Genomic DNA, 14536 nt, shown 5'->3' on the forward strand with positions numbered 1-14536 from the left:
GTTTCAGTCCCATCCTCCTTTGTAAATACATTAGCTCCATTAAAATCACAGGACAGAAGACCTTTAACATTGCATATTTAACGCCTTTCTCCATTGTTTGTCATAAAAAAATATACAACATTAAATATGGCCATCTGTCAATCAGCCATCGTAAGAGAAACTGAATGATGAGTGAAGAGAATAAAAGTTCCAGGTGCTTTCTAGATCCATGTTGTTGCTCAGAGTAGAATCCCTGCTGTACACCGACTGGTCTCATATTACCATACAGTTGGGCTACATTACGCATGGCTGACTACACACACACACTACATGGCTGACCACACCGTTTAACACAAACACCTGCAGACATCAGGTTAGTGGGACAGAAGGCACAGGTTCACACACACTCAAAAGGGAGGCATGTGGCATTGTCAGAGTCTCATTTAGAACGGACAATGGCAGCATGGACGGGAGAAGACAGGTAGTGAAAAAGAGAGTAGGGGTGAGGAGGAGAAACCACTGAGAGGGAAAGTTTAGAGTAGGAAAAAGAAAGACAGTAGTACTGCAGCTTGACCCTTGGACATTCAGTTGAAAGTATTGGAGTTATTTTTCCCAGAGAGCAAAAGGAAACCTTGTATTAAAGCTATTCAGCAAATCCTTTGTGAGACAGAAGAAAATAAAAAAAAACACTTGGCACTGAACCCAAAACTGAAGCAGAGAGCGGTAGAGGTTTAGACGCCAAGACGTCGTACTGGCTGATAGAAGGTGATAACCTCCATTTGGCTGTCAATCTATGGGCTCACTGGGAACAGCCATGTGTTTGAGGAGGAGACAGCTGCTTTTGGAATCAATTCCTCTGACAGGTTATTCATACATCAATGCCCTCATTTAGGGAGAGAATCTGCACATTTCAGAGTCAGACCCTCACAGCTTCAGCTTTTCCATGAATTCATTTCACAGGACTATGAAATAAAACAGTATGGTTTAGACTAGCTTTTCTCTGGTGAGGAGGGAGAACATTAAACTAAACTAGCATGAAGCGCTACTGTATACCTTTAGATGTTTATATACTGAACACATTTATAAACGCAACATGTAAAAAGTGTTGGTTCCATGTTTCATGAGCTGAAATAAAAGATCCCAGAAATGTTCCATATGCACAAAAAGCTTATTTCCCTCCAATTTCGTGCAAATTAGTTTACATCCCTCTTAGTGAGCATTTCTCATTTGCCAAGATAATCCATCCACCAGACAGGTGCAGCATATCAAGAAGCTGATTAAACAGCATGGTCATTACACATTACATTGTGATGGGGACAATAAAAAGGCACTAAAAAGTTGTCACACAACACAATGCCACAGATGTCTCAAGTTTTAAGGGAGCGTGCAATTGGCATGTTGACTGCAGGAATATCCACCAGAGCTGTTGCCAGAGAATTGAATGTTCATTGCCCTACCATAAGCCGCCTCCAACAACATTTTAGAGAATTTGGCAGTACGTCCAACCAGCCTCACAACCGCAGACCACGTGTAACCATTCCAGCCCAGGACCTCAACATCCGGCTTCTTCACCTGTGGGATCGTCTGAGACCAGCCACCCAGACAGCTGATGAAACTGAGGAGTATTTATGTCTGTAATAAAGCCCTTTTGTATGGAAAAACTAATTCTGATTGGCTGCACCCTGCCCAGTCATGTGAAATCCATAGATTAGGGCCTAATGAATTCATTTCAATTGACTGATTTCCTTATATGAACTGTAACTCAGTAAAACAATTGAAATTGTCACGTTTATATTGTTTGTTCAGTATATTAACATTTAGACATTTGTAATATTAACATTTAGACATGTATAAATGAATGAAAGGCAAGTAACCAGCTCCAATACATCAGAACTGAGTGTAGTCAAACTCAAATATCCGTTTCAGTGGCTGGCCTAAAGAGAATGTGGAATAAATAGTCAACACAGCTGAGATTTAGTGAAGCCTAAATCTCACTGCTGAGGAGGAGGCACATTTACACAGACCGAGACATCATAGCGGTTCTATTAAACCTCATTTGATCCCCAAGACGCAGAGAAACAACGAGACAGACATGAGTTTCTCTAGAGTGAGCTGGACAGGGGGAGGTAGGTGGTTGGCCCATGCATGTGTGGGCAGCAGAGGCAGACTCAGTCTGGCAGTTTCACAGTCCTGTGGTTTGAGGACAGACAGAACAGGGCACAACTCTGTGGCCGTCTCTCACAACCAAGCAGAGCGATTGACAGCCAGGGAGAGCCATACAGCACCGTGCTCCCAGAGCCATGCTCCCACAGTCAATTAGCAGCAGAAAAAAACGTGGCTCAGGGAGGCAGAGGGGAGGGGGGTGGGGTAGCAGGAGGGTTACTCTGTTACCCCAAAACAGAGAAGCATTCTGCACTCCGCAGCTCCAATCACACACAATCACTGCTCCATAATGGCGGTTGAGGAGCTGTGTTGATGCGCATCATAGGCGGTCGGCTCTGACTGAGCTGAGAGACGCTAAGCTGCTTTGTCCCATCTGTAAACGTCCAATCAGGGTCAGAGGGTTCACAGAATACAAATGCTGTGCTTAACCCCTAACCGACCTACCAGCCATGCTCCAGGAACCAAAACAAAAGCAGCAGAAAAAGTAAATGTGTTTTTTCTCAGCACTACAGTTACTCAATATAGTCCAGCCATATGACCATCACATTTCAACCATATTTATTTTCATTCACAAGCTATTCTCCTTTCAGATGCTCAAACAAAGTAGGCCTAAAAATGACTAATATTTCTCTGATGGAGAGAAGAGTTCTTTACAACAGGAGGAAAGAGCCAGTCAGCCAGCAGCAGCAGCCGTGGCTTCAACAGATTCATGCCCCATAAAACTAGCGGTGGATGGATTTCAGAGAGCATAGTCGGCTGCCAGATGCTTGGAGACTAAATGATTATGTTACGTTGTAGTCGCACTATACTGCGCTAGTTGTTCAGGTCAGTGGATATCAGGGCCAACAGAAATGAAGTGGAGAGGTTTTCATGTGGTTTCCTGGAGCTGTGAGCTCTGCACTCCTGCAGCAGGCCCAGTGTCACTGACAGGACACACTGTGGATGACAGATACAAGCGGCTAGCGATTAGCTGGCCTGGACTCTGTTACTAAAGCACTCTTTCAGCTGAGACAATGAGCAACCTGGTAGGAAGACAGGACAAGGGGACAGTGTGGATGAACTGTAGTGACGTTCAAAGAGATGGCTGCAGGAGAGAAGGCTGAGTGTAATGCTAACTGTCAGGTTGATAAGATTAGCCATTACTCTGCTGGTAATAGAGGCAACCGCAGCAGAACAGACAGTTGACAGGAGGCTGACCACAGAGGACCACAGAGGGGTCCCAGCCTGGCTCTGCACCGTGGTACTGCATATGGGCTCGCACACTCTCACTGACATAGAATAACAAGCCAACACAGAGGCGGATGCATGTCCTATACCACAAAACAGCCTTTAAATCTAACAGCAAACAAAGAGACTGATTTTTTTTTTTAAGGGCCATTCCATGCCAGCATAGGCCGGAAATATTTTTGGTATCTCCGATTCTTCTGGCAATCCTCACACTGTATAAACTTCATTGGGAGGAAGGATGTTTGATGTGCTTTTTACATCTGTAACACAAGCCATTTCTTTGAGAATCCTGATGAAAGTGGCCATTCAGAGTGCAGGGCCATATGACTGTAGATTACAGTTGGCCAGCCTGCTCTCAACACAAAGCCAGGTGTTTAGCAGAGCTGCTCAGGATGTTTGGGGCTCACAACACTAAAGCCCCTCTCTGGCACAGAGCTGCAGAAAAAAGTCAATTAAGAAGTGATTTTCACCTCACAGCTTGGCCCATTGCCTCACAAAGAACCCTGCAGCAGCCTGGGGACTGGAGGAGAGGAGAGACCCAGGGAAGGGGCTACAGGGCTAGGATGGGGAGGTGTTACTGTGAGCCGGCGTACTCTGGGGCCGTGCGCAGAACATTACGATGACGTATGAGAAATGATCAGATACAGAAGGGACAGAGGAGGGAAGGAAGGGTCTCCAGCAGATTAGAGATAGTACAGAGAGGAGCAGCTGGTTTGATCCATACCTCTATCCCTTTCTCTCTCCTCCTTCTAGCTCTTCTCTTTCTCCTCTCCCGCTTGTCGGTAATTGAGCTCAAAAGGGATCCTGCTGGAGGTGAAATAAATGTACTTTGTCTCGGGCACACAGACAAACCTGGTTACCATGGTGTCACCTCTTTCAGGATCCTCTGCCAATGTCACAGTAAACAGGAGAGCCAGTCACACACCTCCTGTCCCATCAGTCACACAAAGCCCCACACCAAACCATGGCTACTGCCTCAGTCAGTGAGTCTGGCAGATTGTCCAGTGATAAAGGTACTCAACCAACCTTGAAGGAGGAGAGTCTAATGGTGGTTCCACTCCACTATGTCTGAGCACTAAGCCAGTAAGACCATTCAATACTCAGCCAGAGGAAACTAAATGGCTGCCTCTCCTCCACTCCCTCTCCATTCAGGTAGTCAAGTAAAATATGACAACAATGACTGATAGGCATAATAATGACAGCTCGTTCTGTCAGGCAATACCTTAGTTACTGCTGTGTCAAATACTTGGGAGCACAAGAGGAGTGTAAATTGCCACACATTTCACACCCCAGTAAGTCATGCCTCTCAGCCTGTTATACAACCACCACTCAGTACATTCTGTGCAGAGCTACTTTAGAGTCTAACTTCAGCTCTCCACTATGTTCAGACACTCGAGTGTCAAGTCTGAAACAGAGACGCTCCGTTCTGCCCCACTCCAGCAGTTGCTATAGTAACGGAGTGGCTAGGCCCCCTCCGATGGCATGGTGTATAAAAAACACATCTGGTCACTATGGTAACCCTGCCTTTAGGAGACTTCTGTTTACATTACATGGCAGAGTTGGTTTGGGTTGAACTTTAGGATTACCAACAAAACCATTACTAATCTCATACTCTGCTCTCAGTCAGAGTATACTGATGGACATCTATGGGCCCATATGGCTGTAGTGTAAATCAGCTGTAAATTACTAATGTAATGGGATTTAAGCCAGGCTTTGTTCTCTGCGTGTACAGTATATGAATCTGTCATGAGCTACATTTATTCCAAGAAGTGATTAAGATCAGTTTCCAGACCCGGCTCTGTCATTAGGTACGACAGTCCCCAATTTAATTATTTCTATCCTCATTAGTTTGCTCTGACTGTCACAGGTTGCGGTTTTTAGTGCCTTTCAGTCTGGGCTTTGGCTCCCTTCCCTGGGTGTACCAAACACTACAGTCCCCTGCTGTGAGGCCTAGTGGAAACTTAGCAACTAGAAGTGCCATTAAAATGCTGCCATTGTGCAGACAGGAGATCAAAGAGGCATTACTTTTGACTGACAATCAGATCAGAGTATTAGTCTACTTTAAATATGAATGCCACTGTTGGGTCATAATGAACGTCTGTCAAAGTGCTTTATGAAACCACATGATACTGTGATTCATCTTCATGTTTCCATTTTCAGGCCTCCAAGGTAACAGCAGCTCTCTAATGCCATTTGTGAGGGACAGACCGTGTGGCTAACCAAACTCCTGGCCTCATGCGTTTAGCTGACCCACAGGGACAAAGCACAGGGTGCCTGTTTATGGTGCGAGGGAAAGAGAAGGTGAGGCGAGGTATTCACACAGTTTAGACTCCAGCTGCATGACATCTATCTGGGGAAGCTTCCAACATTTCCTTTGGCAGTCTGAAGCTATAACAACAAAATGGGGGAAGAATGCAGCGAAGAGTGAGCAGACACGAGCAGAGGGAAGAAACCACCAAGGAGACGGCTCTTCCACCAAACAGATGATGAATACATAAACACACTAAAACAATAGAAGTGTGCTGAAAGCGGTGAGATCCCACTGTTGCATCGCCAACCCCTCAGCAGTTTAGAGGAGATTCTCTGGCTAAGCGGGACAGAACTGCCATAGCTTCTGCTCTCACGCTGATCCCAATGGAAATGGCGTCGCACTGCTCTTTGTACCTGGCTGAGTAATGAGAGAGGGAATGAAATAAAAAAGAGCCACTCTGTATTCTATTACAAGACAAGATGGAGCGGGAGACTAATGCGTTTCTCATGGCGGCAGTTCTCATGGCGATGGAGCACACAGAGCTGTAACTCTGTAACTAGTCTCCATTGACCTAAAAATAAAATCAACTGTTTCTTGCCTCCCCACCTTTGAGAGTACAACCCCCCCCCCACCACCACAACTCTCCCCCACACTCTCTAGCCCCCTTTCACTTTGCACACAGCTCACACAAAGCCAATGCAGCCCACCCAACTACTACAACAGTTTATAGTGAGTCAAGTACACACTGTAGCCACAAGCTCATTACTGTAGTAAGCCAAAGGGAGCTGCCACCCAGAGTTAGGCCTGTCCTCTAAGGGGCTGATGCATGTTGAAAAGGCTGCATTAACATGCACTGAGAGGGAGGTCATCTTTCAGAAATGACCCAGGCTTGTTCAAGGGCCTCCAATGGTTGCAATAGAAATGGAAATAATAATAGTAAAAGGATATCTTCATCGTCACAGTAAATGAGACATCTGAAAAATGCTGATTCCAACGTAACAACCTGTGGATAAGTCAACAGTGTGCCAGTCTAACACAGAGCAGTGGCCAAAGGTCCATGTGGGGCTCTCTGGCAGGAAACAGAGATATTATACTGCTACATATGAAATATCAGCATCATTATAATCACCACCATGATTGCATTACTCGTGATTCATAGAGAATAAATTGGTGGAACCCCAGAACTCTAAACGACATGAGTTTTGTTATGAGTGCACTATGATTCAAACAGATACTGTATAAGTAAATAAGAGTCCAATAAACCAGTTATAACACAAAGCACTAACACAGCTGTGTAGTCTGATTATCAACAGTCTAATGTCAACTATATTTAGACATTGAGTATAATGATTTATAAAGCATGTTGAATATCATTAAGTTTGCCGACGACACAACAGTGGTAGGCCTGATCACCGACAATGATGAGACAGCCTATAGGGAGGTCAGAGACCTGGCAGTGTGGTGCCAGGATAACAACCTCTCCCTCAATGTGCTCGAGACAAAAGGAGATGATTGTGGACTACAGGGGGGGAAAAAGAGGACTGAGCACGCCCCCATTCTCATCGACAGGGCTGTAGTGGAACAGGTTGAGAGCTTCAAGTTCCTTGGTGTCCACATCACCAACAAACTATCATGGTCCAAAAACACCAAGACAGTTGTGAAGAGGGCACGGACAAAGCCTATTCCCCCTCAGGAGACTGAAAAGATTTTGCATGGGTCCTCAGATCCTCAAAAGGTTCTACAGCTGCACCATCGAGAGCATCCTGACTGGTTGCATCACCACATGGAATGGCAACTGCTCGGCCTCCGACCGCAAGGCACTACAGAGGGTAGTGCGTACGGCCCAGTACATCACTGGGGCCAAGCTTCCTGCCATCCAGGATCTCTATACCAGGCGGTGTCAGAGGAAGGCCCTAAAGATTATCAAAGACTCCAGCCACCCTAGTCATAGACTGTTCTCTCTGCTACCGCACGGCAAGCGGTACCGGAGCGCCAAGTCTAGGTCCAAAAGGCTTCTTAACAGCTTCTACCCCCAAGCCATAAGACTCCTGAACAGCTAATCATGGCTACCCGGACTATTTGCATTGCCCCCCACCTTTTTACGCTGCTGCTACTCTGTTTATTATCTATGCATAGTCACTTTAACTCTACCCACAAGTACATATTACCTCAATTACCTCGACTAACCGGTGCCCCTGCACATTGACTCTGTACCGGTACCCCCCTGTATATAGCCTCCCTACTGTTATTTTATTTTACTGCTGCTCTTTAATTATTTGCTATTTTAATTTTTTTCTTAAAACTACATTGTTGGTTATGGGCTTGTAAGTAAGCATTTCACTGTAATGTCTACAGCTGTTGTATTCGGCGCATGTGGCAAATAAAATTTGATTTGATTTGAATAACCGTAAAAAATATCCTCCTCGTTGCCCATTCCCATTGAGCAGCTTGTAACCATACAGGCTTTAGGAGTCTGTAATGTGGATCAATGTAATCAGTGGTTCCATTATATTGCTTTATCCCCGAAGGCTTACTGCTGCCTGATGACGACAAGTCCGAGTGGTAGAGGGGGATCTGGGGATAATACCGGATTGACCGAGAGCGTATAAAACTGACCTGCCTAGCCCCAGCCCAACCATAGAAGAAGTCCATGCTGTCTGTGGTTGGACACTCTCGCAGGGTAGGTAGAAAGCGGATGTTTCCAGTTTTCAGGGATCCAGTATTTTCAACCTAACTTCCGTTTCCCCCGAAGAACGGATGTGAGGATTTCACTCAGGCGTCTTTCTACGCCTGCTGTGTTAGGGTTGGATGGCAGGACGCTGCAGCACCAACGGTTCCATTATGCTTTACAGTCAGTAGAGACTCACTAGAGCTCTAAACATAACCTCACCAGCTGAATGGGCTCGGCCAAAGCCTCTTGTTCATAATAGCCTTCATTCTAGTGACAGTCCAGTCTCCCCTGTTCTGCCCTCCAGTCACACCCATGGAGCCTATCTCCTACTGTCCAGCATCCTCCCTCCTCAGAGCTGAAGCAAGTTAAGGCCAAACCAAAGACATCTAAAATGTTGATTCAGCTTCTCAGGGATCTTGGATGAGCTGTGGCTGCCACACACACACACACAGTGGAGACAGCTTTTGTCCTCTCAGGGTTGTCCAGCTGTCCGGCCAAACCCACAGGAGTAGGACGACACAAATCATGGAGCAAAATTAAGCGTTGCATTCAGTGAGAATGTGGTGTACGTGATATATATATACACATACACACACAGACCCAGAATACACATGGTTTATGTGATATATAAATTATATACCCCCGAACAGTCTCATTACAGCACAATGTCCGACACACTGTCTTATCGCAGAATATTCGCACATGATACAGTATATTTTAGCAAGATTTCAGTATGATACAGTACATAGGAAAACATCCTCCGCACAGATAATCATTACCCAAGTCAATACACTCACCCTCTTTTTTATGAAATCACAGCAGAGCACATTCCTTACGCGGTGTTCATCTGCCTGATACAGTAAGGCACTACCCTGGTAGTTTATTAAAGTAGGGCATGAGCCTGGCTGGTAGTTTGCCCATAAACAGGTTGGTCTAACTAACAAAGGAGGAACTGTGGCCGTGTGCAGAGATCGTCCCGAGATAATAACAGCTGATAAAAGAAAGGTTGCTTTACATAACAGGGTAAGAGGGGCAGGGTTTGTGACGTAAAGCTGCCATAAAATCGAGAGAGAGAGAGAATGGAGAATAGGAAGCGATGGGCTGGCTGCAGCTGATCACCGGCGGCCCAAATTAAAACCGGCCGTTTGGGGAGCTCCCGTAACGATGCAGTAAAGGGGAACATTGTCTGTTGGCAGACAGCAAAACACTGAGAAGAACTGCATAAATCCACCAATACATACAACCGAATCAAAAGGCTGTCTACCAGCTCCCTGCCTTTCAAGAGATCCGGCTCTCCACGTATTGTGGAGTCAGTGGTTCCTCCGATACAAGGGAGGATCTAACTATAGCTAATACTGAGAATGCTTGAGCGAGAAGGTGCGAGGGAGGGTAGTGGTACAGAGTAAGGATAAAGTGTCTGAAACATTCCTGTTACAACCTCCCTACCTCACAGCATCTCACTGACCCAGTTACAGTGCCAGGGCTCTTCAGAAAGGAACCGTGAACTCTGCCGTGTTCCACACATGAAAAAAAAAAAGAGGATTAAAAAAAAATGACCATCTGCATTAAAACAGAAGGTTAAATTAAGCACATTCAGGCTCAGGTCCACAAACCCTTGTGGGTGAACACAAGGCCCACATTTAAATAGTAAAGCTGAAGGACTGAGGAGGGGAGGGAGAGAGGGGACAGAACCTTTACAGGCCTCGACCCCCGCTCCATTTCTGTTTTCCTCTTTTTGTGCTCCACACTGCAGTGGATTTTTCAACTTGGCCTCATCAGTTGTGCTCCTGATGAAACACTGACAGCTTCTTTACATTTGTAAAGATCCCTGCAGCAGCTGTGCTTATCCCACCACACAGCCTAGCTCTATCCCAGCACACAGAGGCCAGCCCAGCTCCACACAGCCTGAATCAGAGGCAGTTCTATCCCACCACACACCCTGAAAACAGCCTAGTCAGGACAAAATGGCCTTGGCTGCACATCTCCTCTCAGTGCTATGTTCAGTTAAACAACACCACAAATATAGCGAACCCTGCTACCCAACTGACTTAAACCCCGCCCCCCCCCTACAAATTCACTGCCATCCAGGACCTACTCTGTCAGAGGAAGGCTCAAAAAATGGTCAAAGGCTCCAGTCACCCAAGTAATAGACTGTTCTCTCTGCTACCACACGGCAAGCGGTACCGGAGCGCCAGGTCTAGGTCCAAAAGGCTCTTTAACAGCTTCTACCCCCAAGCCATAAGACAGCTGAACAGTTAATCAAATGGCCACCCGGACTATTTACATTGACCCCCCCCCCCGCTTGTTTTTACACTGCTGCTTCTCGCTGTTTATTTCCTATGCATAGTCACTTTAACCCTACCTACACGTACAAATTACCTTGACTAACCTGTACCCCCGCACATTGACTCGGTACCAGCACCCCCAGTATATATCCTCGTTATTGTTATATTATTGTGTTACGTTTTATTTAATTTTTTACTTTAGTTTATTTAGTAAATATTTTAATTTTTTATATCTCTTGAACTGCATTGTTGGTTAAGGGGCTTGTAAGTACGCATTTCACAGTAAGGTCTACACCTGTTGCATTCGGCGCATGTGACAAATACGATTTGCATATACAAATATATAATTTCAGAGAAGGAGAGAGTATGTTTGTGCCTCTAAATGTCTGTCAAGTTGCCAGGCAAAGTGATGAGCCATCGTAGAAACCAGAGTGTGGGCGGGGCGGGGGGTTAACTTTTGCCTCCTATCTAAGGAGCGGTAATTGCCTTGCCTTGTTTGCTTTTATTACGTTTTTTTCCTGACTGATGAATTTTAAAAGCATGGATGGAGCACATGGGGGAGAATAACAACTCTCACTCTGTTCCAGTGTTCCAGGGGACATGCTTAAGCCAAGCATGGATAATTGTCTAACGCTAATTAAGGGGAGGTTAAACCAGAGGGGCCAAGAGTTGTTGAGGGGAGGGTGGGGGTATTGTGTTCTGAGTGGGGGCCCAAAGAGAGGTGGGGTACCTCCAGGTTGTTCGCATGGTTTGGTCCGAGTAGATTTCTACTCCAGCTGCTGCACCTCAGCATATGTGAAAGCCATGTACCGTGCGGTCCAATTCCACACACACTTACAGCCACATGAACATAGATCTATAATTACACAAGAAGTTAAGAATAAAATATAAAAATAGACCTATATAATTTTAGACCTCAGCCTTGAGATTTTATTTGTCTTTTTCACTGTCAAATTATCTCACCAGTCCCAAAAAAAGTTGGAAATGTAGTGCATCGATTACTTTAATAGCATTGCCATAAGAGGTGAGTATTTTGGGGAGAAATAGTATCACACTCATGGGGAAATGTATTGACTTAAATCAAAAGTTTGTAACTATATGCTTAACACTTCAAGTATTTAGTATTATTTCACCTCATAATATAAAAGTATAATGTTTCAATCACGTTATTGGAGTGGAATGCTTGGGGAAGGCCACAATCGCCAGTTATGGGCTATCCCACTGGGCTTTGATTATTCTCAGAGCATCGTGGGCCACAAACAAAGTAGCCTAGTCAGCAGCAGGCCCACACGTGGCCAACATGTTTTGAGATTAGTTCAATTGAAATAAAAACGTGCATCTCAAATTATGTTATTATTCAATGTGGTTCATAATAACTTCACATTGTTTTCACACGAGGAAACTTCACACGAAAACACACGCAGTAATGTGAGTGTTAAACTCAGCCAAGCGATGTGCTGAGTGTCTCAGTTTGAGAGAGTACGTCATTGTTTAGTTTACGCCTGTTTTAAACCTACATTTTAAAGATTTAAAACCTTGTAGGTTACACAGGTGGTAAAAACCTTGAAATTGGTATAGCCCATTTCTGCCAAATTCGCCGGTATTAGGTAATTGCAGAAAGAAAATGGTCGCTTTCTGCTTCCCCTTCACATGAACCTCTGCAATGCGACTGAAACACTACCTCCTTAAAATTACACCATAAACAAGCTAGCGCTAAATCAACTAACCGCTTTAACATTTCGTTTAGCTGTATCCAGGGTCTCTCGTCTGCTTAAACTATTAACTGCGGATCCCCCGAGTATTTAGAAAAATGTCCGAGAAGCTTTAACATTCTTGATCAGCAAGCGCAGTCTGCAATATATCCCATTCACAGAGGTCACACACAGACGTACTACACAAAATTAAAATGATCAGACCCGTTATCGCATATCAATGTTAGTAAACCAACACAGACAAACAACTCCTCCTGAGCATTCCACTACGATTGTAAAATATTGTAAATTCTACGGAAATGTTAAATTGCCTGACCCCCTTTCTGCTCTTTCCCCCTACGGAAAAAAATTTAAGAGCTACAGTCCACTCGTCATGGTCGAACCGTGCTATTCAGCTACTCTCAAGTCACATCAACATAACTAAAGTGAATGTTGTTGTGATATCCAACAGCAAAACAAGGTGTTCATTTATAAATACCACAGTTTATAGAGGGCTGCTCAGCATGGAGTATAGAACCCGGAATCAGCCATGGGCGATATGGCTGTCTTTACGGCTCTGAAAAGGGCTATGGGAGAAAACAAAGGCATTCTGAAAACAATTAGCCAGCTCCTGTAGAAAATTCAGACTAAATCAATAAACCTCACAACAAGTCGGTTGTTATCGTGTACAAATGATTCTAGAATGTGCATTGCCCTTCCATGGCGAGTTAATAATCAAATACATAGCCTTGTCTGATGTTGAAGAAATGAACCAACACAGACACTATAAATATATTCGACTATTTAAAGCAAAGACGTCTAACTGATAACACATTATACAACTTTACCATCTGAAAGGAAATTCGGCCCCAATAGGCCACAGCTGTGTAATGGTAACCTTCACACTCAGTGATCGAAGTTTATGCATTTTCTTCGAAACAGGCGAAATGAACGTGCAAACTTCTAAAGGTCAAATTATTTTATACATATTGAACAATAATAGTCAAGTAGTTACTCACGTATTTCTTTTGGATGATATTCCTCTTAGGTCTTTCCTTGCTCATTCTGCAATCCAAAATGTTTTGCTAAAGAGAGAATGGCCACATGAATTTCTTTCTTTGACTCTCGCTTCTCCCGGAGCACACCAAACACAATTTAAATCCCCGGTATGTGAGCTCTCTGGCTTTGTAGAATCCTCGCTCTGGGTTTCCCTTGACGATTTGGATTTCGTCAATAGATTCCAAATTAAAGGTCCACGACGAACCGAGACAAACAAAAAACAAACTCACTTCGGAATAACATATTCAAAACAAATAACTTCCATTCGCAGAAAACCCCTCGGCGATCTCTCTCCCGGCTATCCTGATCGACATGGATATTATAAAGGTATTAGTCTGTTCTTTGAAAAAAGTCGCATATTCTTTAAGAAGAGGATTTGAATCGAACCAAATAAATAAAATAAAAAAGGTTCGATGTCCCGTTTCGGCTGGAACTATCAGACGACGAGTGTCGACTACTCCAGCACGGCTGCTATTCTGAACGAGGCGAGCTTCTTTCTTCCCCGGGTTCAGCCTATCACATCCGTTACCATGGACAGCGGCAACTTTAAAAGGCCTTTTTTCAGGCACCGGGTGAAAATCATTTTACAAAACGGGAGATGAATAATATATCCCGGATAAAGTAGCCTATCTTGTTCGAATGAATGGAATCCTCACGTGTAGGCTAGTTGGTTATTCCCTAATTACAAGTTACTTCGTTTCCTATTTCTCCTCAGTGGCTCGAGCATCCAGTGAAAAGCTGACCTGGAGCGCCATTCATATTTAGTGTGCAAATTAGCAACATTGTTTCAAGCCCTCAATCTATGCAATGCCAATGCTACAAAGTAATCGACAATATTCTGTGTCCAAAGTAAACATGTTCTTGTGATATGTCTGTCATGTTGGTTTTCGGCCACAGGCCTGCATTCACCTTCAGAATGGCATTGTAGCATTGAGGTAAGGATGGTGAAGTAAAGTGGTCAAATAAACCTTCATCACAGCGACCATATTCTTTTTGGGAAGCTTATAAAATGTATATGTGAAAACTATAAAATTTATGATTTTCCAAATTTACTTCCTAAGGTCACTCACGATGCACACATGCAACTTGCAATAGCACATGACCTACAGGGGTGCATTCCGTTTGGTTCCAGTAGCTTCAATAGCCACAAAGTCAGATTCACAGCTACAAAGTCCAAATTGTCAACAAAAAAAAATAGCTTTTTGGTAAT

At 44.3% G+C, this 14536-nt stretch overlaps 1 protein-coding gene across 2 annotated transcripts in view; it reads right to left on the reverse strand.

Moving 5' to 3' along the window:
- LOC121571968 (protein Jumonji) overlaps positions 1–13818 on the reverse strand; it is an 89483-nt gene extending 75665 nt beyond the window's left edge. For both annotated transcript variants that reach the window (XM_041883779.2, XM_041883778.2), the window contains exon 1: positions 13287–13818. In XM_041883779.2, the coding sequence (XP_041739713.1) occupies positions 13287–13331 (45 nt within the window). In that variant the 5' untranslated portion in view covers positions 13332–13818. The remainder of the gene's footprint in view (positions 1–13286) is intronic.
- Between the last annotated feature and the right edge of the window lie 718 nt (positions 13819–14536).

The sequence above is a fragment of the Coregonus clupeaformis genome, chromosome 8, assembly GCF_020615455.1.
Source record: "Coregonus clupeaformis isolate EN_2021a chromosome 8, ASM2061545v1, whole genome shotgun sequence".
Lineage (NCBI taxonomy): Eukaryota > Metazoa > Chordata > Actinopteri > Salmoniformes > Salmonidae > Coregonus > Coregonus clupeaformis.